The 26,511-nt window shown below is 36.2% G+C and overlaps 1 protein-coding gene across 2 annotated transcripts in view; it reads left to right on the top strand.

The window, feature by feature from the left end:
* LOC121732865 (calmodulin-binding transcription activator 2) overlaps positions 1-25,977 on the top strand; it is a 232,849-nt gene extending 206,872 nt beyond the window's left edge. Inside the window, exons 7-24 of one of the 2 annotated variants that reach the window (XM_042122859.1) lie at positions 8,982-9,126; positions 9,933-9,979; positions 10,059-11,090; positions 11,176-11,419; positions 11,557-11,780; positions 11,903-12,172; positions 12,361-12,560; positions 12,906-13,040; positions 13,119-13,213; positions 13,633-13,734; positions 15,391-15,458; positions 15,698-15,837; positions 16,110-16,273; positions 17,536-17,672; positions 18,397-18,503; positions 18,881-18,955; positions 21,369-21,473; positions 21,624-25,977. In XM_042122859.1, the coding sequence (XP_041978793.1) occupies positions 8,982-9,126; positions 9,933-9,979; positions 10,059-11,090; positions 11,176-11,419; positions 11,557-11,780; positions 11,903-12,172; positions 12,361-12,560; positions 12,906-13,040; positions 13,119-13,213; positions 13,633-13,734; positions 15,391-15,458; positions 15,698-15,837; positions 16,110-16,273; positions 17,536-17,672; positions 18,397-18,503; positions 18,881-18,955; positions 21,369-21,473; positions 21,624-21,702 (3,369 nt within the window). In that variant the 3' untranslated portion in view covers positions 21,703-25,977. The remainder of the gene's footprint in view (positions 1-8,981; positions 9,127-9,932; positions 9,980-10,058; positions 11,091-11,175; positions 11,420-11,556; positions 11,781-11,902; positions 12,173-12,360; positions 12,561-12,905; positions 13,041-13,118; positions 13,214-13,632; positions 13,735-15,390; positions 15,459-15,697; positions 15,838-16,109; positions 16,274-17,535; positions 17,673-18,396; positions 18,504-18,880; positions 18,956-21,368; positions 21,474-21,623) is intronic. The other variant, XM_042122858.1, reaches the window with a different exon arrangement.
* Positions 25,978-26,511: the final 534 nt, after the last annotated feature.

The raw sequence follows: 26,511 nt of genomic DNA, 5'->3' as shown, positions 1-26,511 counted from the left end.
TGGCTCTATTGCTAAGTAAAAATGTAAGGAAGTGGGAAGGCGAAGTGTTTAATTTTTAGGTTGGTTGAGGAGGAGAAGTAGGGTGGTATCAGTCGATCAGGTAGTAAAGGGTGATAGGTTATAGGTTGGTATTTTAGATATTATGTACTATCATTGAAGTTGATTCTAATGCGGGGAATTGACTATCGGGCCGCCCGCTACGCGCCGCCCGTCACGGGCAGGTCTGTCGCATGTCTGCTCGTCAATTCCTAGGTACGGGCACAGATATGCCCGTTGGCCCGTGCCCGCAGCCTGCCCGCGAGATCGCATTTTTGCCCGCGCGGGCACGGGCAAGTCTATACATGAATGGTCGCGACGGGCGGCCCGCCGTCATTCGCGCCTTGGAGAGCGACTGGACTACTGGAGTGCACTTAAAATATTATTACTGGAGTGCACTTAAAATATTATACTATATAGGCAGATTTGTGCCAGACAGGGCAGCCCGCGGGCAGCCCGGTAGTGTAGTATAATACAATTTGGCCGTGTTAAGTCAAACCCATCCGACCGATCACAGCTAACATTGAATTGACTCAACGTCCGTCAACTGCCTAGGAATCTATTTCCTCGATGGTATAAGCATACGCCTATTGTCCGCTCATGTCTCGTTGGGTGTCCCAAAACTGTGCGCGGTCTACAATCGTTTTATCATTACGAAAAACACGATACTAAATCAACAAACAACTATAGTAAAATTGGCACATAATCTCCTAAGGTTCACTAAATCTAACAAGAACCAACCAAGCACGCTCCAATCACTTACCATTACGTTTAAGCTCTAAGTAAACCGTGAGCGATGTATTCACAGATATTGATATGAAAATATATGAGCCAGCTCAGCGCATTTAGAATATTAATCCGAAAACTTTGAAATATAACCTCCGTATATCACTTCCAGTGAAAATATTGGTATTTTTCAACGCTGCGGTTGGAACGATATGTTTTTATATTGAAAAGAGGTTTCAACTCGCTTTTAAATGGGTTGAATGTGTTTGTTTAAAAGAAATGAAATTAGTACAAATTGTTTATGAAATTAACTACTTCTGTAAACCTCTTTACGGTCGTTCATTGTATTAGATAAGAAGGTATACAACTTTCATAAACTAGTATTTGCTGCGGTTGGAACGATATGTTTTTATATTGAGAAAAGGTTTTAACTCGCTTTTAAATGGGTTGAATGTGTTTGTTTAAAAGAAATGAAATTAGTGCAAATTGTTTATAAAATTAACTACTTCTGATATACCTCTTTAAGGTCGTTCATTGTATTAGATAAGAAGGTATACAATTTTCATAAACTAGTATTTACTTTCTTTATCTAATATATAAAAATAAGTCGAGTTTTCCTTCCTGACGCTATAACTCCAGAACGCATGAACCGATTTCCACGGTTTTGCATTTGTTGGAAAGGTTCGCTCCGTCTATAGAAAAAAAAATCAGAAAAAACTTCAAGAGGAAAACAGGGAAAATCATTTTATGGAAAAACAACCGGGACAGCTAGTAGTATTTAAAATTATGTAAATGTAGTAATTACTGGTTTTAGAATTCATCTGTTTTAAATTTTTGCAATCTAGTTATATTATGTTTATATGACTTCCGTTGTACCTATTGTAGGCTTTTCTGATTTCCTTTCTTATGTTATCTCAAATAATCACTTAACATTATCTGAGGGTTCGCCGCAAACATCAATAATGATAGTAAAACCATTAGCTCGGTAAATACGCAATTTGTGAAGAAATAGGGCGAAGAGGGACGCAGGGGAGGAAGTGAGGCTAGGGTTGCCAGGCGTCCGGATAAAGCCGGACACAGCCAGGCTTTTTGATTACGAGTCCGGCCAAAGAGAGTCGACTCCCTTTAATTTTGGCCGAAATTCTAGATTCAAAGCACTACAAAAGTAGAGCATTGAATCCAGCTGGCTACTATTTCAAATCATAATTCCGGCCGCCGCAGAAGTAAAAAAAGCTTCTAATTATGCAATAAAACGGCATTTTTACTATTACTTATTGTTAAAATATATGTTTTTTGGAAGACAACCAATTTTTGCCAGTGTTGTCTGTGATCGGTCTTGTCTATGTCATTGTCATTTTTATCTTTCATCTATAGTCTGTTCTTTATGGTCTCTTCCTCTGTGCTCTCTGTAATGGCTCGTTACTTGCAATAAATTGTCTAAGTTAAATTTCCAAATCTTGTTTTTTATGTCAACATTTTTTTTTTATGAAATAAGGGGGCAAACGAGCAAACGGGTCACCTGATGGAAAGCAACTTCCGTCGCCCATGGACACTCGCAGCATCAGAAGAGCTGCAAGTGCGTTGCCGGCCTTTTAAGAGGGAATAGGGTAATAGGGGAGGGTAGGGATGGGAAGGGAAGGGAATAGGGGAGGGTAGGAAAGGGAATAGGGTAGGGGATTGGGCCTCCGGTAAACTCACTCACTCGGCGAAACACAGCGCAAGCGCTGTTTCTCGCCGGTTTTCTGTGAGAACGTGGTATTTCTCCGGTCGAGCCGGCCCATTCGTGCCGAAGCATGGCTCTCCGTATAAAATTATTCTTCATCACGCAATATTATTCTTCACTTATCTTCTTCTGCTTTTTCCACTATATAGTCTTCAATTGTTTGACGTATTGCTAATAAATGTTTAGATTGTAAGTATTTATTATAGATATATTTTTGGCTTTTTCGTACTTTCCGGCCAAGACATCCAGCTTTTTGGCTGGCAGCCCTAGGTGGGGTGACTATTGGGGTCACATCCGACCCTAGATAGTGAATGGAATCGCTCAATCATGCCCCATTGTGGTCGATAGCCTTAGGCTAAGTAATGAGCGAGTTACCGACGTCGGTGCAGTGTTGAGACTAACGAGCGGGGAAGCGCGGGATTCCGACGGACTCTAGAGGAAAGTGAAAAACTTAGGACAGGCTGATTTTGATGGAAAATATTACTATACGTTTCGTTATCTTTTCAAATTAAAGGTCAAAATGGCAGTAAAACAATTCTGTACTACCAAAATTACCGTACCGCCTTCGTGGTCCAGTGGTTATGAGCGTGGCTCTGGACTCGGAGGTCGTGGGTTCGATTCCCGCGTTGGAAACATGTTATTTCCAAGTTTGGTTAGGACAATGCAGGCTGATCACCTGATTATCTGATAAGATGATCCATGCGTCGGATGGGCATGTAAAAAGTCGGTCCTGCGCCTGATCTCTCGCCAGTCGTGTCGGTCGTCCGTCCCACTGGGTTATGAGAGTAAAGGAATAGAGAGTGCTCTTGTGTACTGCGCACACACTTGGGCACTATAAAATTACTCCTGCGTAGCTGGCCTGGTTTCAATGAAACCGGCCACCGTCACCGAAACCGGTGCGGGAGTTATTATTACTACCAAAATTAAAAACACAAGCTTCCGAACCGCGTATTCGTGTCAACGCATAATAAATCGAGCTTTAATACTCGTAAGGCAGTTACGTTAGAAACGCAGCCTTTACGGTATACCCGGAGGTACTATCAGAGAAGTTAATTCCTAGGCAGATGGGGGACCTACGTAGTTTGGTCGCGTTACTTCAAAACCAGCTGACAGATCACAAATACCTATAGTTTGTGCGTTTTATGATGATATCCGTGACACATTATAATTGACAATAGTAGGGAAGTTACCTAACAGAAATTAATCGATAACTTAAAAATATCGAATCACTTCGTAAAGGAATTGCAATCGAAATTATCCATTTCGTACTGACATTTCAGTGGTGCCGGCGATTTAAGATGGCCGCCCTTTTTTATCGATTTGATTTCGATTCAACAGTGTCAATCTCTATTGACATAGGTTCCGTTTCATGCAACTGACATATCTTTTCAATTATTTTCGTAACAATAATTTTATACTCCTATTTCACAGTTAATAATATAATTTTATATTAATAAGTTAGCATTTAGGAATTTTTCATTTTTATTCATTTACAAATATAGGAAACATTTGTTTTTGCAGATGGAATATAATTTATTACATTTTGTTTTTTTTTTGTAAAAATTCTTGTAAAAATTCCGTAGCAAGGAACATGAAAACTGTCACCCATATCATCTTAAAACGCAGAAACTATAACATTGAATTGACATGATCAAATGACAATGATCTGTCAACTGCCTAGGAATCAATTTCCTCGATGGAACTTATTATAACAGTAGCTACAGTTTTCGATAAACAAAAGATTAATTAAAGGTTAAAAGAATACAATTACATTATACTTTAACAATTCTAGAAGAGTATACTTCGCGTATAGTTTATAAACTGTCAGTTTTACTCATTCAAAAACATACTCAACAATATACTGACAATTGTCACACATGGACCATCCTTGATCCTACTCATTTAAATTGTTTTATGCTACACATCCCTTTGGTCTCGCAAAAAGCCAACATATTTCCAATATCATGCACCGGAGGAGCATTTCACTTAGCTGTGAAAACGCTGTAACGTATGCACGGTGAAGGCGCGCCAAAACGTCCAAGTGTAATTGAATTTCTGATTGCGACTGTTGCACCCGACTGTACGCGGGGGAGGCGGGGGGAGGCGGGGGGAGGCGGTGTAACAGGTGTCAATATTTGTGACGTGTACTGCCCAGGTACAGTTCGCAACAAGAGTGTTATTCGGCATAGCAAACGTTTTGGTTCATATTTTACTTTTTTTTTAAATAAATGTTCATAAAACTTTGTATAAGAACCTACGCACGAAACAAGGACGATTACGACCGCATTCATAGATATTTAATGATTAATTAACTTTCGTTAATTCAAGAGATTGACATGTTAATCTACTTATATTTTATATCAAACTCTATATTAAATTAAAGTTATATTAAGTCACTCTAAATGCGTCCGTTAGACTTGCACTTCTGATTCAGATTGAAACCAAAACTAATTACGCAAAGAAACCTTTAGTCCAAACCACGAGAGGAGACAAACCACGAAAAAGCTAGAGTATTTTACTGCCCCAAAGTGAAGAGAATTAGATTCAGTAAAAAAAAAACAGATGAACGAAAAACCTCCTACTTTTTGGAAGTCGGTTTCAAACACAAGCGATTTCATATAAATAATAATTGCCGTTATTGCCGAAAATGTAATTATAAATTTATCTAAAACATTGTCTTATTTAAAGTAAAAGAAAACCAGGTATGCAAATATTTCGACGCTGACCGTACCGATATCAAATTAAGTATTAATGGAAATTGGAATCCATCTAAAAATACTTGGAGTTTTAGATTTCTAGTGCCAAATGCGGTATTAGTTTTGATATTGATGAAGTTTTAATACGGGTCGCTTGGATACATCATTATCAGCACTGTCCCACAAGTGTGTACAAGTCTCCCGCCTTTGTGTACATGTCTGATTTACCAATAATTGTTGTCTATATTTAAGTATTTTTGTAATTTTTGTGCCCAATAAAGTGTATTTGTTTGTTTCTTTGTTTGATATTTGTGGGACCATAATTAAAAATATATACAAAATATATTTTAATTTACTTAATATAATCATGTAATGTAGTAAAAGTTTCACAATTAATAGTATTTACAATTTACATAATATTATAAACTTCTGAGAAGTGAGTTCTTAGCAGAGGTCCAATTTGGCTGCACCCGCAACAGCATTAATTGAAATCTGTTTGTGGCTCTCCATACATTAAATTTTGGTTTTCACTAACTGAACTGGTTAAAATGTATCCTTTCAAAGGATAATTTATTAACAAATATGTTTTATTTTGCTATAGTATCCTTTCAAATGATAATTTATAAATAAATATGTTTTATTTTGCTGTAGGAAGCATTAAGTACGTCAATACGTTGCACCCGCGATATTAGAATCGCCCAAATAATATAGCCAAAAAACTTCACTCTTATCAATTAAAATAAATGAATAATCAGCCATCAGTATTTACATAAACACAACACTATTTTAAACATCTGATACGAAGTTCACGGGGTCACGACATATTAAGGTCAGGTCAAGTACAAAGCCGAGAGCCTTAGAATTTTAGACCTTAGCACACAAACTGACAAGTTATGACCTGTTTCTTAGGTTTTTATGATAGAACTACTGTTCTCAGAAACCTATTCAACAGCAATTAGCAAAATAATCTATTTAAAAGCGTTGTTAATTGGGTAATGTTTTGATATAATCAAAAACTACGCTACGCTACATAACTACCATCAACAAACCCCATAAATCATTATAAGTGATTATTTCGTGTTATATAACGTGTTTTTAACCCCCGACAAAAAAGAGGGGTGTTATAAATTTGACGTGTCTGTCTGTCTGTCTGTCTGTCTGTCTGTCTGTCTGTCTGTCTGTTTGTCTGTGTGTGTATCTGTCCGTGGCATCGTAGCATCCAAACGGGTGCACCGATTTTGATCTAGTTTTTTTGTTTGAAAGCTGACATGATCGAGAGTGTTCTTAGCTATAATTCATCATTATCACCCTGCTCAGTGCTGGATAATCAGGGTTTATCTGGTTAATGAAAGGCCGTTAGCAACTTGTAGTCGTTTGATGGGTTTTATATTTCATTCTAGTTCGTGACATTTGTGAATATACAATATACGTATACACATAATAATGGAAAGTTGACCTGGTGCTGCAGCATCACCTGGTAATCAATAGGATATCCAATTCCTCGCCAACTTAGAGCAGAGGTTTCGTGTTTGGGCTCATTTTAATTGCGACAACCAGTAAGAAGTAGATAAAGTATAAACAGTAAATATTTACATGCTGCTGCTGCAGCATCACCTGGATTCTATAGGAACCGAGCTTCGTATGAACCCAAAGTGGAGGTTTCATGTTTGGGCTCATATTAACGGCCTCATCGAAAAGGACATTGATAGATGGTAATCATGAGAATATGATTCTGTTGATAGGAATTTCTATTCTGTTATTATTAGCGGTCCCCCGACACACCGTGACAACAATTATGGACTTAAAATATTACTTTACACAAGTTAGGAATTATTTGAACTTAAAGGCAGTAAATATTATTTCATTACTTTTTAAAGTTGTTTTGGCGGGGGTTTTTTAAATTTCTTAATTTAATTAATTATCTATATAAGGATATTAATCCAATTTAAAATTATAGGTACAAAAATAAGTTTTGGTAAAGGTCGGTTTGAATAAGTAACAGTAAAATAATAATAAGCCCAATAAATTAAATTGAATATTTATTCGAAGCGCGAGTTCACGTGGGAGAGCCATGCTTCGGCACGAAAGGGCCGGCTCGACCGATCAAATACCACGGACTCACAGAACACCGGCGTGAATCAGCCCAATCCCCTACCCTTTTCCCTTCCCTACCCTCTCCCGTTTCCTTCCCTACCCTCCCCTATTCCCTTCCCTACCCTCCCCTATTACCCTATTCCCTCTTAAAAGGCCGGCAACGCACCTGCAGCTCTTCTGATGCTGCGAGTGTCTATGGGCGACGGAAGTTGCTTTCCATCAGGTGACCCGTGTGCTCGTTTGCCCCCTTATTTCATAAAAAAAAAGCTAAAACTGCAGTCTATCTGATGTCTTATTTGCTTATTGAGATTCAAAAAGATAAAGTTGAAATGATAACAAACTATTAGGGTAATCTAATAGGTTTTATAGCCAAACAGGGCTATTAAAACAGTGGATATATCTAATAAACTCGTTATAACAGCAGTTCGGCTGGAGGTTGTTTGTTTGGCAGTATAAATCAGAGCTAGACAGTCGCTAAGCCTAGCCCGACTCTCAATTTTAAGTACGATAAAAAAGTAAGGGATGCCAGATCTGTTACAGAAGTTTTGTGCATTGGTTTGTTCTGTTATAGTGGAGTTTAGCTCCACTTTGGTATTTTATGGAACAAAAATAGCGACCTTTTATGTTAAAAATAAAAACTATTAAATATAAATTTTTCAACGATTTGAGATGTTACTCTACTAATGATAAAATATGATCTTTAAATTATTAAGTAAACATAAAGTTATAGAAACAGTGTTTACGCATAGAAAACAAGAGCTTGACAATTAACTAAAATCAAAAACGAAATATAAATAAGTCATATATCACCATTAAAACAAGGACAGTCTACACTCGTAAGAACCCAAAATCAACGCTGATCGTTAAACAGTTAATGAAAAACCACAATAAGTCCAATAAAGCGCACGTGCGGCAGCCCTGACCGGCGGCCATTACATAAATAATGCCGCCATGTTTATTGCCGCCATTTTGAAGACAAATGGATAGTTATTACGGCGCGCTACGCTCCTCGCTGAAAATTAAAATATTGTTTACTTATTTTATCTGTGTAACTGCGTGTGAGTCGATTTAGTGGTTATATTCGGGCTTATGGTCGCGAGTTAATGAATACGGCATATATCTTTTAAATTACTAAGTGTTAAGCTTACAGAGCATTTTTGAATGTAAGTTACAGCTATTACAGCTATATTTTAAGCGTTTTGAGTTTTACAATATCATTTTTATTTAACAAACACTATTCATTATGATTTATGATGCAAACGTAAACTTACAAAACATAGTCTATGGTTAGTGATGCGAAAACAAATAATAAACTTCGATTTCCTTCTCGACATATTATTACGATAGTAGTCAAGCTTTCTATTATTTAAAATATATTATACCACTTTCACACCTAAACTAATATTATAAATGTGAAATTGTGTCTGTCTGTTACCTCTTCACGCCCAAACCGCTAAACCAATTTTACTGCAATTTTGTATGGAGATACTTTGAGTCCCGGCAAACGACATAATATACTTTTTATTCCAGAAAAATGTACGGTTCCCACACTATAAGGCCGCCTTCACATTAAGTCGCGAGTAGTGCGGCAGCCGCGCGACTTAATTTGAAGGCAGCCTAAAGGAATTTGGCGCAACGGAACGGGGGTCATGTAGTCGCAAATGTACAGTTGAAATGTTAAAAAATTATAACCACTGGCTCCTCAGAATCCTGACATCGTTCTCGTCCACTACCTGAACGTGCCCTACCCTGATGACAACAAGCTGGCGACGGTCGCGCCGAGTCTCGCACTGTGGGCAGACAAGAAGGAGTGGACGAAGGATGAGCTTGTCAGCCAGTTGAAGCCTATGTGTGAGTATCTGAATGTGCTGACATTGAGCTATACAGCATGACTGGTGAGACATGTTCAATACTCGAGGACGTGATTTTTGGCTATCATACTCATATTAGTTGAAAAAAAAATTATATAAAAAAAGATATTGATCACTGAGTAAATGTAGCTTAAATTTACTTTAAGTGATGTTGCAACTATAATAATATTCAGTTGCAATTGGACATAACGATAATGATATAGCAATTAAAATCTTCCAAGCCCGAAACATACAAAAGCCTAATACTTGAATATTATGTATTATTAATAGATACAATCATTTTAATTTTATTCCCAAATTTTAATAGAACTACGTCAGTTAAGAACTGCGGAAGTAGCAGGCAATAGTTTATAAAGTTCTTTAGACTGAAATTGGCATAATTTTTGGATCAATAATAATATTTTACAGAAAACCATTCATAACTTGTAAGTAATTTTGATAAGAAGTTACATAAATACTAAGTGGAAAATTAAAAGGCAAAACTTTTCTGTTGAATATTTATGAAGCAGAAGATGTTAAAGTACTCTTATATAATTAATACTTCAGTCTATTACAAGTTCAAGTGTTATTATTAAAGCAGTCTTCTAAGTTGCTTACTTTAGATCTTTGAATTATTAGTTCACTTCTTGAAATAATTTTTTACTTTTAATAACATTTCAAAAAGTCAAAGCACCTTTCAGTTTATTTTGTTACTTCTGAAACAAGATAAACTGTATGAAATATAATTACTATAACTTTTGTCATTTTAGTCAGAAATTAATTATTGTACTTTCTTTCGTTTTTCAGTCTTCAGTGAAGATGAGCCTGACGTCAACAGCGACTTGGAAATATCGGTAAGTATTAATACAAACCGGAGACTCGTTTACAAAAAAAAATAGTATTGCCGTACAGAGTACTCACATTAAAGTCCAGGGGAAAATGTTTCAGACGGCGGAGACGGTTGAGGCGATAGTTGGGCAGCTCATGGAGAAACAGCGAGCGGCGAGGGCAGCGGCATTAGCGCGGCAGCTCGAGTGCGGCTGCCCGGACTCCACCTGCCAGGACTCCAGGACGTGCGTTCACCCTCTGCGCAGGATCCAAACGGCCAAGCCACCCGCATCCGATCACCACGTATCTTCCACCACAGGCCCATCGCCGCGACCCATGAATCACCCTCCCAGGCAGTACACCAGAGATCATCGGACGTCGACGCAATCGTCACCTCTCCTTCTCTCGCTTGGTCAGATCCAGGGTGGAGGTGGTCTTCTCATACTGAATGGTACCAGCAACTCAGCACAACAGCATTCGTCTCTAGTCTCACCTCTATCTGTTACGTCATTCGTATGTGAGGAACCACGGGACAGGTACCGGCAGCAGTACAAACCCACTTTTGTGCTAAAACGAGAAATACCCGATAGCCAGCAGACGCATATAAACAACTCCGAAACTACATTCAAAGTAGAGGCTCGTATAGAGGAAAAGGTAGAAATTGAAAACTTCGATAGAAAAATTAAAATGGAACCGAAGAGTAGAAATCACATCATTGCAAGTGCACCGGCAACGCCCTCGCGGTATCCCGATTTAGTCGAACGATTAGAAAGTAAAATACAAACAGAGCACAGCGATGATACGTTAGTACTTTTAGGAACAGATAGTCACTTAGATACTTCTAGTGGATTCTTTGACGAAACGCTCGAATTGTCGCATGAAGACATACAGAAAACTTTATCTGCAAATATGCCAACGTGTGAATTAAGTAGGAGCGTTGTACGATCAACAGAAACGGCCAACGTAATGGTATCAGGAATAGATACCATGGACTTTATAGAGAGTTGTGAAGCAGTCGCGTCACCGACGCACGTAGTAGATGATAACGTATTTGTCAATTTAGATGCATTTGATATGCTTGGCGATTTTCCCGAACTAGAAGTTTTAGATCCTAGCACAATTTCAACTAATCCTCTGGTAAGTTTAATTAAGAAACAGTATGTAAAAAAATAATTTAATGTAGAATTTACGGAAGTTAAATTTTTAGCGTATTACGTTTCAGACTTTATGCAACAGTTCACCGCCGGCTCAAGATAATAATGAAAAGATGCAAACTGATTGCCCTGCAGAAGTAGCTTTGAACATAACTGATTATTCGCCTGAATGGGCATATCCTGAGGGAGGAGTTAAAGTGTTGGTGGCAGGACCTTGGACAGACACATCCGATCAGTATACGGTTTTGTTTGATAACTTTCCCGTACCTTCTATTTTAGTACAGAATGGCCTCTTGAGATGTTACTGCCCAGGTTAGTTATATCTACTGATTCCCTTTAAATATTTACGAGCTAGATCTTTTATTATTTAAACGATTTCATTTTGTTCGCTAAAAATATTTAGAGAAATAAGACTACGAAAACTCATACTCGAATTTTTACTTTTTCAGCTCACGAAGCGGGTCTGGCAGCACTTCAAGTAGCTCGAGGAGGTCGAGTGGTATCTGATACCGTCGTGTTCGAGTACAAACCAGGACCGACGCTGGTACCATCATCACCAGCCTCCGCGCCCCTACCGTCTCTGGATTTTAGGAGGTTCTCACTGTTGCATCGATTTCAAAGGCTCCACGGTCGCTTACAGCTGAAGACTGAGCCGATGGATGACAACAATCAGGTGATAGCTTAAAATATTATTGAAACTTGTTTCCAAAGGGTGGTATTTTCTCTGCTCTAACTATTTTATGTATTGTCAATATTAATTTATTAAGTACTAAAGATGCAACTTACAAATTTCAGATCGAGGATGTGCAATTGTACTCAAATCCAAAATTCGAAGATCGGCTTGTCACATACTGTAAATCACTAAGCAGTCGGTCATTTGGGAATTCTGAAGGCTTTACTACAGAACCCGGAGAAGATAATTCGACGATTCTACATCTGGCAGCGGCTTTAGGATATACAAAGCTTACCACTGTGTTGTTGAGATGGAAGCAAGATGATAATAGCTTGGCGTTAGAAAAAGAAGTAAATCTTGGTGCAAGAGACAGTGAGAATTGTACGCCTTTGGTAAGTAAATATTAAAATGTAGCTGTAAACTGAGTTTTTCTCTCTATCACCTAAGAAACCAATGCATAATATAGAATATAACACTATGTTCGAAATTTCATAAATTAACAAAAAATCTGATCGAAGTGTATGTGATCATATTTCTCATAATGGAAAAGAAGATAAAAGAGATGTTTAATCAATTTCAGATGGTAGCGAGCGCGGCTGGTCATGTTGAAACAGCGGTAGTACTAGCACGATGGAGTGCGGGTACAAGACGTGAGGCGGGCGCCCGCGCTGCCGCCGCCGCAGCGCGTAGAGCCGGGCATAACAGATTAGCTGCGTTACTGGACCGCATACACCCTCCTACGACTAAAAGTCGAGACAGCGTGTTTAGGAGACCGCAAAGGTAAGTTTAATAACTGTAAAATATTGAAGAAGGTATTATATTACATACCGTATTATACGCTTAGGGCATACCTAAACGTTAACAATAGGTTTAAAAATATAATGTAAAATTCTGTTCCGAGAATATTTTGATGAATTTGGGTATAGCCCAACTCAACGCTCCATGGTGTAACTTAATGAAAAATAATATCTTTATTTTTTACTCAACTACGATATTGAATATTATTTTAGATTTAATAAATATCAAAATAAATTCTTTAACCTAACAGTTAGTGAACTTCAAGTTGGGCAAGAGGTAAATCCATAAAATTTTATATCTACAAAAATTTTTTCATCTCAATTTCAGTTTGTCGCAGAAAAGCCGTTCAGGCAGCCTGGAATGTAATCTTGTGAAACGTCCATCGATTGATAGTGGGATAAATATGGCAGATGCTTTTAGATCTAGTTCAGCTATAGATAAAACAGAGAGCGCTTCAGCTAGGTGAGGTTAATTTTAAGGTCAGCATATCACTGGAGGTTTCTTCAATGTGTGGCACAATTTCTGATTTAATGGTTTCAGATGGGAAAGGAGCATGTCTTTACCTTTAGATTCTGATAATTCTGAGGACAGTCTTGGAGAAAGTAAGATTGGACGACGAATGGACCTGGCTCTTTGTAAGTCCTAGATGTTTAGTCACACTATAGATATAGATAATTCAGTTTTGATTTGCAAATAATTATTTATTTTACATCGGCACGGTGCGTAATTTTTTAAATAATCAAAATTTTCTATTCGGTCCTGTCACGGATAGTCGTTGCGTTCACGGCGGTCACTATGACTTGGTCAGCGGTTTAGTTGTTTATTTTCTCGTTATCAAAATTAACTTTACTTGATTGATTTAACGCTTCAAAACGCTTCCGAGCTTCAGTCGGCGCACATTTATTTTCTGGATAGCACTGGTAGATAACAGAATATGATATTGTTGTAGTTGGCAAAAATGTCATTATCGTTATAAAGAAGTCGAGCGAAACTTAAACCGTTGACGAAGTCGTTTGTTTGGACGGTCGCTGACAGTCGCGCCACTTCCCGCCAGGCGAGACGGCGCGGCGCGCGGCCAGCCCGCTCATAGACGTGGAGGCGCTGTCCCCCGCCTCCCCCGCCTCCCCCGCGCCGCCGCCCGCCCCCGCCCCCGCAGGTACACCCGCACACGAGAAACGGTATAGGCTGTGTCGCTGTTAGTCCATTCCACAGCATAGCGTCTATGTAAGCAAATATTTTATCTCTTTTCTACAAAAGTGCCTACAATTTTTTTCTAATTTTCACAAATCTTAAATCGGCTGAAAGTGTGTTTGATGAAATATTAAAGAATACTGCAAACAAAATTATATAAAAAGTGATGACGTTGTTATTTTAGATGTCACAGATAAATAAAGCATAGCTGATGATAATACTTACCTTTAGTTATCGGAAAACGCTTGTTTACATTGATCGTAGCTGTTGGAATGGACTCAAAAATAAGTGTTGTAGGAGATGAAAGAAATGGTAGGGCTGGCAAAGCGGGTGTGATGAAGGAAAAAGTTGATAAACTGCGTATTGGCATCAAAAGTGTGCGTTAAATTGGCTGTCAAAATTCTGATACTATTTTTAAATAATATTATAGTTAAACTTGGGATAAAAGAAAATTATCTTTATAATTTTAAGCGCAACTTGGCGAAAAAAATAAAATTAATATTATAGAAGGAATAACAAAATATGACGACAGCTCTATACCATTTCAAGTCGCAGCCTCTCCTCCGCTCGATTTGTCTGTCGATGTTGTATTTGTCGTAGTTGCATGGCCGACTCGGCCCATTCTTCCTATCGTCTGTTTTACTATGCCCTTCTTGCCAATGTAGCCCTGTATCGCTATTGGTAGACTCTTGTAGTTTCTTCTCTATCTTCTTCAACCTCGAGCGGAGATGTCCCGGTGTTGTTAGTAGATACTTGTTAAGGTTGGACCAAATTTTCAAATTCGAATTCAATAAATTTTGATTATTCGGTTCAACTATTCGATGTTGTAAATCAATGTCGCTTTCAATGGTTCGTACTGGTCTCCACTATCACTATACCTTTGAACACAACAAAGATAATGGAAGAAAATCAAGCCACCTTTGTTTAACAAACTCTGGGATTCAAGAAAACCTACCACGAAATCACAATATGACAATGCATGACGCTATATTGCTTGCATGAATTGATATTTATGTAACTGCTTTTTATGTGTAGAAGTAGATAGTAGTTTTGGTAAAGTCTTACAAGGAACTTCTTACAAAAACAAAGCACAATTTAAGGTCATTTTAGTGGAAATTGTATCAATGAATATGATTGTAAGAAGAATAAAACGAAAGATGCTATTAAAGGACGTAAACATCGTGCCAGCCGTTTTAAGATAATGTTATCAAAATATGAAAATATAAGGAATATAGAGCAATAATAAAAAACATAAACCAGGATAATTATTTTAACGATTATGTTACTATGAAACGGAATTAGAACACAAGCTGGTCAATAGATAACAAAAATTATGTAGTATATTTTTTCAAAAGCAAGACGTTTTATTGAATGGAATGAAAATAAAATAAACAACTTAGTTTTAGATTCTCCTAAGCATTTGTTTCGAGAAATGTTATGGAATACCTGAATGGAATCAAACACTTTCTTATAACCCTACACTTCTTTGTTTGTTTTGATGTATTAGTAGCACATGCTCTATCCGAATTAGTTGTTATTGATGTGTCTTCACTGTTAAAGCTATTTTGATGTTGCGATGTTATTTATACTTCAGATTTTCCACTTTACGAAACGATTTCAGGGGAACAGGACGATCGCGTGTTTACATTAGCTGAACAAATCATAGCTGCCATGCCAGAAAGGATAAAGGTAAGGCTCATGAATATATTCAACCAAAATAAACTTAAAATTAAAAAATCAAAATGATAGCACGACTAGATGATGTGTATAACTAAATGCAAAACGATAAAATGAATTTACTAACATTTAACAAATGTGAGGCTTTATTTACTCCAAATCCAAAGTGTATTAATTATTGTACTAAAACTGAATTATTCAGTTTACATTATATTTTATAAGCGTCACTTTAAGAAGATTTATTTTCACAGAATGAGAGCTCGTTGCTCAATTCATGTGACTTGGATGGAGGAACGAATGGCAGTGAAGATGTGCTTATGGCTCCATTGTTGGATGACACGTCCACTTTCAGTAGCGAGTTTAGCTTTGAATTTTCTGATAATACGTACAGGTATGTATATTATGCTTTTTCACTTTTGTTTGGGTCTTTACTTTTCTGAATTTTTATTAGCACTAATAAAATCGGAACTTCAAGTCGATTCAATGAATATCGTCAAAAACTGGGCTCTGAACATCATGGGTGTTACAGTGAGACAACAGGATAAACCATCTTCCTGTAGTCTTTATAGTTTATAGTAAAACAAGCACTATCATTATGCTCCTATAATGTATTATGTTATAAGTTTATAACTTATCACTTAAATTGTTATGTTCCGCTTTCAGATACTGCGGCGGATCCACTCCTTGCTCCTCAGGTTCAGTATCCCCGGGTTCGGCTCTGTCCCCTCCACCCGCGTCCCCGCGCGCCCCCCTGCCCTCAACTTCGTCCGCCACTCTGCAGGAGTTTCTGAATACTACTACACACTTCTCCAGCCTAACGTTGAATGGTAAGACATTTTTAATTATAATATTTTTATAGTAGTAGTATGCAGGTAGAACATATTGAACTACTAAAACTATTATAATTTTACACCTCATTAGCATCACAAGCGTGCTATGAAATTTAAAAGGTGATATTTCTGAGATTCGATTCGACATAATTTAAGTAATTAATGTACCATCGAGGAAATTGATTTCTAGGCAGTTGATAGACCAACGTCATGTTTGGTCGGATCATGTCAATTCAATGTTATAGTTTGTGCGTTTTAGCCCGGCCGCACATTGTCCGAATTCTGATCAGAAACAGTTGAATTTCGCCGGACCGCCACCCCGCACAATAACCAGTGGTTTGAGCTCACTCGGCTCAGTACAAAATGTAAGAGACAGCGCGGACATTCAACTGTTTCTGATCAGAAATTTCAGACAAGTGCGGCCGGGCTTAAGATGATAATTATGGGTGACAGTTTGCATAGTCCTTGCTACGGGTTTTTTATACAAGAAAACAAAAAGAAAACAAAATGTAATAAATTATATTCCATCTACAAAAACAAATGTTTCCTATAATTATTGTAAATGAATAAAAATGAAAAGTTGCTAAATGCTAACTTATTAATATAAAATTATAAATATTAACTGTGAAATAGGAGTATAAAATTATTGTGACGAAAACATTTGAAAAATGTCAGATGCATGAAACGGAACTTATGTCAATAGAGATTGACTCTGTTGAATCGAAATCAAATCGATAAAAAAGGGCGGCCATCTTAAATCGCCGGCACCACTGAAATGTCCATGTCAGTACGAAATCGATAATTTCGATTTCAATTCCTTTACGAAGTGATTCGATATTTTTAAACTATCGATTAATTTTTGTTAGGTAACTTCCCTACTATTGTCATTTATAATGTGTCACGCATATTATCATAAAACGCACAAACTATAATTATTATTGTGATCTGTCAAATTGACTTAACGCGACCAAACTTATACGTAGGTCCCCCATCTACCTAGGAATCAACTTCTCTGATAGTACATAATATAACAAACATTTTAATATGTAAATGAGACATGTATTTTGAGGCTGTAACACTAAATAGGTACTATACTAACCAATGTGCCACATTGGTCCTTTTACATCATGAATTAGTATAATATGCCTAAAAGAGATTATTAACGAACTATAGTTATCGTTAAGTTTACTGAGTAAACTTCGTCGCAGCTCGCAAAAAAAAATAGGGTAGAATAGGTTCTAATTCTGTATTTTTCTCAGATCGTGAACAACGCGAGCTATACTCAGCGGCCATTACCATCCAGAAGGCATACCGCCAGTACCGCGGTCGGCAGCTGCAGCGCCGCGCCGCCGCCGCCGCCATCACCATACAGAACTGCTACAGGCGGTACAAGCAGGTAGAACCCGTCATTCCATAAACAAATATTGGATTTTCTATAAACCTTATTTTAAAATTGCGGGATTGTGTAAGTCTTGTTGTAAGTCGTCTTGTGTAAGAACCTTAGTTCTTACACAAACGACTTGGCACCATAATATTTTAGTTGCTGGAATAACTAGATGGCGCTAATAAAACTGTTCATAGTAGTGCAAAACAATTTTGTTAGATGGCGCTTTTATTTTTATAATACTTGTAGACTTCAAAAGCCAGATTCAAGTCTTGTTTTAAAATCATAAGCTCTTGCTTGAAGTTTTCCAGGTGGCTGTCCTTATAATTCAGAACGTATCCATCAGAGTCAATATATTATTATCTGTGAAAAAATTATCTGATACTAGCATACGACGTATATTAATACTTACATTAATACTTATATTAATACTTACATAGATCCAATTTTATCAACTATTGTTAAAGTTAATGCAGCTAGAGTTATAGTATCACATTACCTCTTTCGTTTTTCGTATAAATGAAAGAGAAGACATAGCATTTTAACATACGTTGGTGAAATGGGCCTAAGGGCCTGTATTCACTTTAATTAGTGCGAGTGCAGGTGATATATATAAGGAAAAAATAAAGGAATTGCACTCGGTCAGTCACTGTCCACACTTATTTTCTTCTGATTACTAATCACCTGCACTTATCACTAATCAAAGAGAATGCAGAAGGATTGATATATTTAACAGTTCGCGTACTTGAAACAAATGCACGCTGCGGCGACGGTGATCCAACGTAGCTTCCGCTCCCTGCGCGAGAGGCGCGCAAGTTCCAGCACAACGACGACCACCATCAAGTAAGTGGCAGTTCTCATCAACCATATCACCACTTGCATCTAATCAACGCCATTGCTCGCATCATCATTCCCTTTGCAAAAAAACAATGCATGAACTAGATGAAATAAAATGTGCTCTGCTTGTGTATTATAAAAGTAAAGCAGAATTGACCGATATCATTTATGAGTTATCCCTTCATCCCATAATATTTGTAAAAATAAAATAAGATGCCAATCAGCAAAGCTGAAATTGGAAACTTGCCAAACAGCATGTTATTGTATTAAAAACATTCAATAAATAAGAGAAAGTAAATTATCCTACTATTGGCAAATCTATTTAAACCCCGTTCCCATCATTGGATCATTCACAAAATTTTAAAAAGTATATTTGCTTATAGACGGACATATTCGCAACGACGTCAGAATCAGGCCGCGAGGAAAATTCAACAATTCATGAGGCAGTCCAAAATTAAGTATGTTTAATTACTTATTTCATAACCTATTAAATAACTCCTAAATTCTGTTACAAAAGCAACTGCGAATTCTTTATTATTCAAGATTTTCATCTATTCCTATATTATATATTAGGTTATATTTCTTCGTTTCCTCGGATTTCATTTCTACAATTATTATTATTTGTAATCCCCCAATTTCCGATACCAATACTTTTAGCATTTTATTGAGTGTGTTAAATGTTTGAAATTTGACACAATTCAAGAACATTATGAATTCTTATCGTCTGAATGTAAATTTATAGTAAAAACTTTATTAGAATTTTTTTTTGCATACTACATAATATTATTATGTTGCGGTAGTTTCTATTGTCAACTCTTTATCCGCCGGAATGCGTAAAGTATTTTCTTTACTTATTTAAGTTTTTCATACTTTTAACGTGTTCAATGTTCATATTCTATTTTGATGATACTACTTTTCCTAGCAGTCAAAGCCTCGAAAGCCTCGACTTCACTAGAGAGACAAAAGTGACCATACAAAATTATTATTTTTTGTCAGAAATAATCAAAAATAGTACAAACAAGTTCCTTCGAGATTAATGAACGATTCAAGATGAGAAATGTTGGTCTTGTGTTTGTTCCCATTAATTCACCCTTTTGGTTGGAAGGGTTCGATAGGGTTGGGATGTCTAAGCCAAATATTCGACAAATATTATCATTAGTCCTATTATAATAGTATTTACATTTCACGTGCGTCTATATTTGCGCTGAATTGGAGTTATTGGAATTTGAGTTTGGATTCTTGGCTGTTAAATTTGATCATCAGCTCCACATCATGAATTTAAGGAATGTCTAATATTACTGAAGGATGAATAAAAATAAAAAATAATTAAAACATAGTGGCACTTTGCAGATAATAATAAATTCATGTGTGTAAGGGCCAACCCACACGTACCACAACCACACGACATCGCAACGACGAAATGTCGTCGAGCAGTGGTTACGTGTGAATGGTGTCGCTGCAGCTTTTTGTAGTTGTGTGCGTTGTGGTACCGACAAAATGCCGATGTGGTTGCGTAGTCGCCAGTGGTTGCGATGTGGTTGCGTACGAAAGTCAATAAAACGGAGAGGGGGAAGAGCGCGTGCGGTGTGTGAGCACTGTCATTGCATCGATGCAACGTTGTGGTTGCGATGTGGTCGGCAGTGGTTGCGATGTGGTCGGTATCACACAAGTGGGTGGCAACGACTGCAAAATGTGGTACGTGTGAATGGTCCAGTTAATTTACTATACGAAATATTCGCCCGACCACGTGGTGTGGTTGCAGTTGTCATGTGGTTGTGGTACGTGTCGGCTGGCCCTAAGAGTTAAGCTGCAATTAGCTCTCACAATCTTCATTTAAATACATTGCATAAAATTATATCTGGGTCGATCTCAATTTAAAAAGTTGCATATTACAATGACGATAAGATTAACATTTTAAGTGCGAGATAAAAACTTTGCAGATTAAACTAAATTGATCTGATATACGAACCCTTGTAACGTCCTTAATGCACGATAAAACTGAAAAAAGAACAAAACTTTGATAGGATAAAAATTGTTTCATCAACTTTTCGAGGATTTTAATATAAAGTTGTGGATTATCGCGAAGTTGATGTAGTTAAATGACTGAACGAAATTGTATTCGACTTAAAAAGCTCCTCTCTCGCAAACTCAATAATGTAATCTTATTCGGCTACGCTTTGTTCATCCAAATTACCTTTAGCTACGTTTCACAATGTGTTCCTTTGTAATTATTTCATGAGATTATCTTCTAATTTTCACGCTGTCTTAGCACTTGGGAGGAGTTTACGACAAATGTAAGTTGAGTGACCATATTAGAATATTCAAAAGGGCAAGAATGATGATCGTTGTACTGTGTTAAGTGTTTGTAGAAAATATTGGATTAGTTTTAGTTATTTTTGTTATTTAAGGAGTAGTATTACTTCGTTTTATATTTAGATTTTAAAGTAAATTTTTATGTAGAGGGTTGAAATGTCTTGGTGCTTTATATTATTTGCATTTTAAATTTTATTTCATACAATATTTTTACCATGCCTTATTTTATAAGAACGCCATAATAAGGCTGCATTTGGAATTATTTTATTTGTTTAAAAGATATGTAAAATATTCTTCTATTTGCCAGCTCGTAGAAGGAAAGCTTGCATATATTGTTTTTCCCTCTAGTCAGAAGCTTAACTTAGTTTTAATGCTTCATTTTTAAAACCGCAACATACTTATTTAGTGGCATTAGTAATTTAAGAGCATTCACAAAGTGAGTATACTCTTAATAGAAATTATTATTTTGTATGGTCAGGCTCCTCAGCCGGCGATTCCTTCAAGCTCGCGTGCAGAGTATACATTCATGAGTAATAATAAACGAACACCACCTAACAGATTGCAGAGCGTACGAGCCGAAAGCGCGAGGGAGGACCTGCTGTCCCAGGCTGCCCGCCCAAGCTCGTCGCAGCCCATCACCAGTACACCGCCCACACCCAATAGGTAAGTCGAAAACTCGAACTCCTCTGTAATCGTTCAAATCTTTCAAATTTTCCACTGTTAGTGCTTAGTCTACATCATAATAATTGTATCGCAAACACATTTCATTGTATCCTTTAGCTGCGCTGGAGTCAATGGATTGTTTTTTTACAGAATCATCGACTACTTGGCACCCGAATCACCGATGAATGCCGACGACGACCTGCTGATCGAGCTTCTGTTCAAGATGTGACCTGACGCAACAAAACATTATTTCTACGATGCTTCCTGCGTTTTCATTTCGGTAATATTGTTCCTTTACTCGACTCTAGGAATTCTTCAAATTGGTTACTCGAATCGACTGTGAGGTCACAATCGCTCATCGAGAGTGGACTATTGCATACTGCCTTTCTTTCCATTTGAATGTTAAGCGAGATTTATTAGAGTTGTAGACTCAGGCCTGGTCATTACTCTAGTATTCGTAGTTTGCTAATGCTGTTTCGAGTTAACTCCTCTTTCACTGTTTATTTTGTCGTTCTTAGATGCCTTCGATGTTGTCTTCGTTTTGTCTTTTTTTAACTCTTCAGGTCATAGACAGGGTTATATTTAGTATAAATTTTATCGTATTTGTATTATATTTTCATAATGTATTTTTGAGAGATTTGTTTATGGCGTTTATCGGAATTATATTTTTGAAGACTAAATTAAATGTCGTGTAATTTTCTTAGAACATCTGTAATGTTGGCAACGTATTACAAGAAATTTTTAAATTCACCGACGGCACTACTGAATTTATGAGAGTAAAATTTTTGAGCGGTTGCGATAATATTAAGAATTATCAATTTTTGTTTTTCGCTTTTGCAAAATTTTGAGATTTTGAAAAATGAAACGAAATTTCTCTTTTATTTTCATGGTGGAGTTAAAAAGTAAGTAGGTTAAGTACAAATTCAAATTATTAAAAAGCCACTGTTCTAATAATGTAGATGCACCTAGCGTATAATACAATAAACCCGACGAGCTGTGAGTATTTTGAGATTTTATCGTATTTAAGAAAAAATACTTAGTTTTACTATTGGTCTAATGTTTACCGTATAGGTTTCATTCCAGCCTAAATAGAATAAAATCTTCTTAGTCTCTGACTACAGATAGCAAACATCTGAAGATTCAAACCCTTTCTCGTCAACGGTTTTCAGTTATTTAGATTGTTTTTCTTTATCCTTGTTGATTACTTTTAAATTATAATGTATCGTTGTTTATTATTAAATTTTTCGATTTCCCCACCCCTAGTTCCTATTACAACAGCTATTAAATATTAAAAGTATCTATTAAACTTAGTTCATTAGATATATTATAATTTCGGTTTTAGACTCTTAATAAAGCTAAATGCCATACTACTCTAGCGTTCATGAAAAAAAATGGTTGTGCACCACCTAATATAGAAATAAATACCTAAATATTCCCTTTTTCTGAATTCTCTGATATTTTAATGTAGTTATAGATACTCGATTAAGATAGAAGTAATCATAGCTTAACCATAAGACGACGTGCAGCCGTCGAGATATTTTCGATTCGTATTTTTATAAAGCAAAAGTTACGAATGAATATGGTTGCTTTGCTTGTGCAGGGCCATTGAACACATTCCTTACTTACTTTATCGACACCACAATCTTTCATTTCTTCTTCGTTAACGAGTTTTGTTACAGTAATTACCGTTCCTTTGTATTCAAAAAATTAAAATGATTTAACTTTAGGAATTTTAGCCATAATTATGTTAATTGAGACACGAAAGGCCCGGAGTTGTATCGTGAGTGTGAAGTATATTATTAACAATATTCGCAGTTTTTGCAATCGTTTACGATTAATTAAATCTATTTTCCTCTCTTTAATCGTTGTATCGTGGAATAGATTTTTGAAAATCGTTAATAGTATACTGGTGAATGAAATTTATGAGAGTAACGCGACGCAGTTCGAAAATAACCGTCCAGAAGTGGCGGCTTTTGGCACCCTCTGGTGGCGAAGAAGCTAAAGTCGTAGAGCCGAGAGACAAACTTGACGAATATCGATATGACGCGAGTTGCTCGCAACGCACTGGGCACCCGAGGGCGCACGAATGCAACATGTACATTTTCTATTTTTGGATTGCTAACTTTAAGATGTTATATTTATATATGTATACGTAGGAGCGGCGGATACGAACAGTATTTCGATGTGTATTTCGCCAAAAGTTTTGATGTATTAATTTTCCATGAAATTCTCTCGTTTTAGTTTTCGAATAAAATATAGTAAGTTTAGCTCGTGGTCATGTATATATTTTTGGAGGGCGTGCACGATTGCTTCTGGGATGTCGCAGGACGAAACTAATATTTTTAACTCACTTCCTTCGAAAGCAATAATATTTTTGGGATCGTCTCCGATATAGATAAAGTATTTTTTCAATGCGATCGTCACCGACAGTCGAACTTTAGGACGCTTTTTAGTGACACCGCGGGATGAGCTCCGATTTGTTAGGATGTTGATTTTCTTAGATTACTTTGCGACGAATAAAGCCCAGTATTTCTGTAGTCATTTATAAATATTGTAGTGCTACTTACACTAGTCGGCAGATTGCAAAACCCGGGGAGCTCATTTCCACGGTGGTTGATTGACCACAGCTAAAACATAGAGCACTAGAAGTAGATCTAGTTAGATAAATTACTACTTATATGAATGAAATAAAGAAAATCTTGAAATCTATACATAGATTTTAAAATTAAAAGTTTAACTAATACTTTTTATTATTATATTATATAAGAAGCTTGTTCACACATTTTAAAATCGTATTTAGATTAAAGTTAAGGTTAAAGCGAGTATTGAGGTGAGCGAGTGGAGAGATTTTGGATATAAGGTTGAGTTTTAATTTTCGTGGGTTGTTCCTATTTGAGTGCTTACGTAAATATATTTCATTAATGAACGGTTTCACATTCTTAGCATAATATTTTAAATTAGTGTTTCTTTTACCGTTTTTTGAGTGCTAAGCGCCGTTGTTATTATTGTGGCAAGTTGTAAATTTATCGTTTTCAATGTTTGCAATATTTCTTATTAATAGATTATCTTCATGATCTATTTTATTGTTTTTCAGAAGCTAGTACTGTCCAAAGCTTTCGTTTAGTTCTGTTTTTTCATCATTATAATTATAATGATATGGTTCTTTGTATCTTTATGAAAGGAGTGAAGTTAGTTAGGAGCAACAATGGTTGCATTGATGGATCGAAATTATCAGACTGATTGGATGTTAGCATTTCGTAAAACGTGTTTTCCCATTTCCCTTTTTCATATAAGATATAAGTAACAATTTGTAGTTATTTAGGTTTCTTTGTTAGCTGTTGTTTGGTTATTGACGTAAACACTCAAGTAAATAATATTATATCTTATGTACAATGTTAAGCCAAAGGCGACTTATTTTGAAATTGTGATAATATAGCGGTTGGTTTGGCGCGTTTAAAGTATATAATTTAGGATAGACTAGGCGATACGTTGTTTTATAGCTTCTAGTACTACGGTAGCTTGCTTGTGTTGTTCAGGTTGAAATTGTGTTTGTATTGTTAAAAATAGTTACTTTTAATTTGTCTGTTTTAACACTTCCATCATGGGTATCGCAGACACAACATATTTAAAATTGCTATGCGGCAGCCAGCTGCCGCTTGGGGGTTGATGGGTTTAATGTTCTACAGCTCTAATTTTATTAACGTGAGTTTTATTAAGTTCCGCTGGAACTATCAAAACTATTTTTGACCCTTTGTGGTCAAAATTGAGATTCTTTGAGGTGAACATAAAAATAAATCCATTCCAGTCTTTATCATTCAAATCATTGTCATAACTCATAAGTCACCGTTGCCTTGCATGATACGTTAAGTAATAAAACTTTTATTATAAGATAAATTCCCTTGCAATCGAATGCAATATCAACCTGTGCAACTATTTTAGTCAAAAGCCTGCCTAACTATAACATTGCATATCACTTTATATTGTTCAACGTACATTGCGTTTCTGTATGATTGTTTTTTTTTTTTGGTCGAGGGATATAATTATTATTTGCTCTTAAAAGGTTTAAAATTTTTACCAAATTTTGAGCTCGTTATTCGTTTTTGCCGTTTTTTTAACATAATATATATAATTTTTATCATTTTAATAAATAATCAGGCTTGATAATATCTCCCTCTACTAAAATACACTATGGCTCGCTTGCGATTGTTACAACAAGTTTTCAACAAATTCTTATTATCCAGTGATGGATTTAAAATAACATGTCTTAAGCTGCTCCCGACTTGAAATTGCAGCTAAAAACTTTGTTGATTCTGTTGTAACAGTCTGAAGAGCTATATTATTTAGATGCCAATTGAGTTGTTGTACATATTTATATGAATTTTTGTGTATTTGTTGATTTTGATGTAAAACATTCCTTAAGCAATAACTTAAAAGATAATTGATTATATGAAATGTAATAAGTTATTTTTAGTTTTCGATGTAAAAGTATTTTTGTTTGATAAAGTTTAATAGGCTACTTGACCTCATTTTTTTCTTCATGCTAATCGCTTCATAATCATTCATTATTACAAAAAAAAACTAATATTTTAATATTTTGCACAGTAGAAACCCATAAAAATGTTAATTGAAAAATATGCCTTATAAATGGCGCCGAAAACACTGTCCGCCATAGTGTGACGTCATACGTTTTGTATTTTAAGCTCTATTTATTGAACATTTTTTTATATGCTAAATGTACGCGTCTAAAAGTGCCCAAAAATTATAAAAGAATTTAATAAGAAATTAGAAATCATTTGTAATGTTGAAAACTTTTGGAGAAAAGTTTTGGCCATTTCATTTCCCGTCAACAATAAATGGAGATAATTTATAAAACTGATGTTTTATTTGAATTATTCAAGAAAATATATTTTACAAATCTTTCTAGGCTTATTTTTATTATTTATGTACAAATAAACTTAAATATAACGAGCGCGATAAATAAAAGATATTAAATTACGAATAGAATGACGTCACATCCAATTCGGAAGTACCGCAAAAG

Source organism: Aricia agestis, chromosome 13, assembly GCF_905147365.1.
Source record: "Aricia agestis chromosome 13, ilAriAges1.1, whole genome shotgun sequence".
In the NCBI taxonomy this organism is placed as follows: Eukaryota; Metazoa; Arthropoda; class Insecta; order Lepidoptera; family Lycaenidae; genus Aricia; species Aricia agestis.
This window is presented reverse-complemented; position numbering and strand designations above follow the sequence as displayed.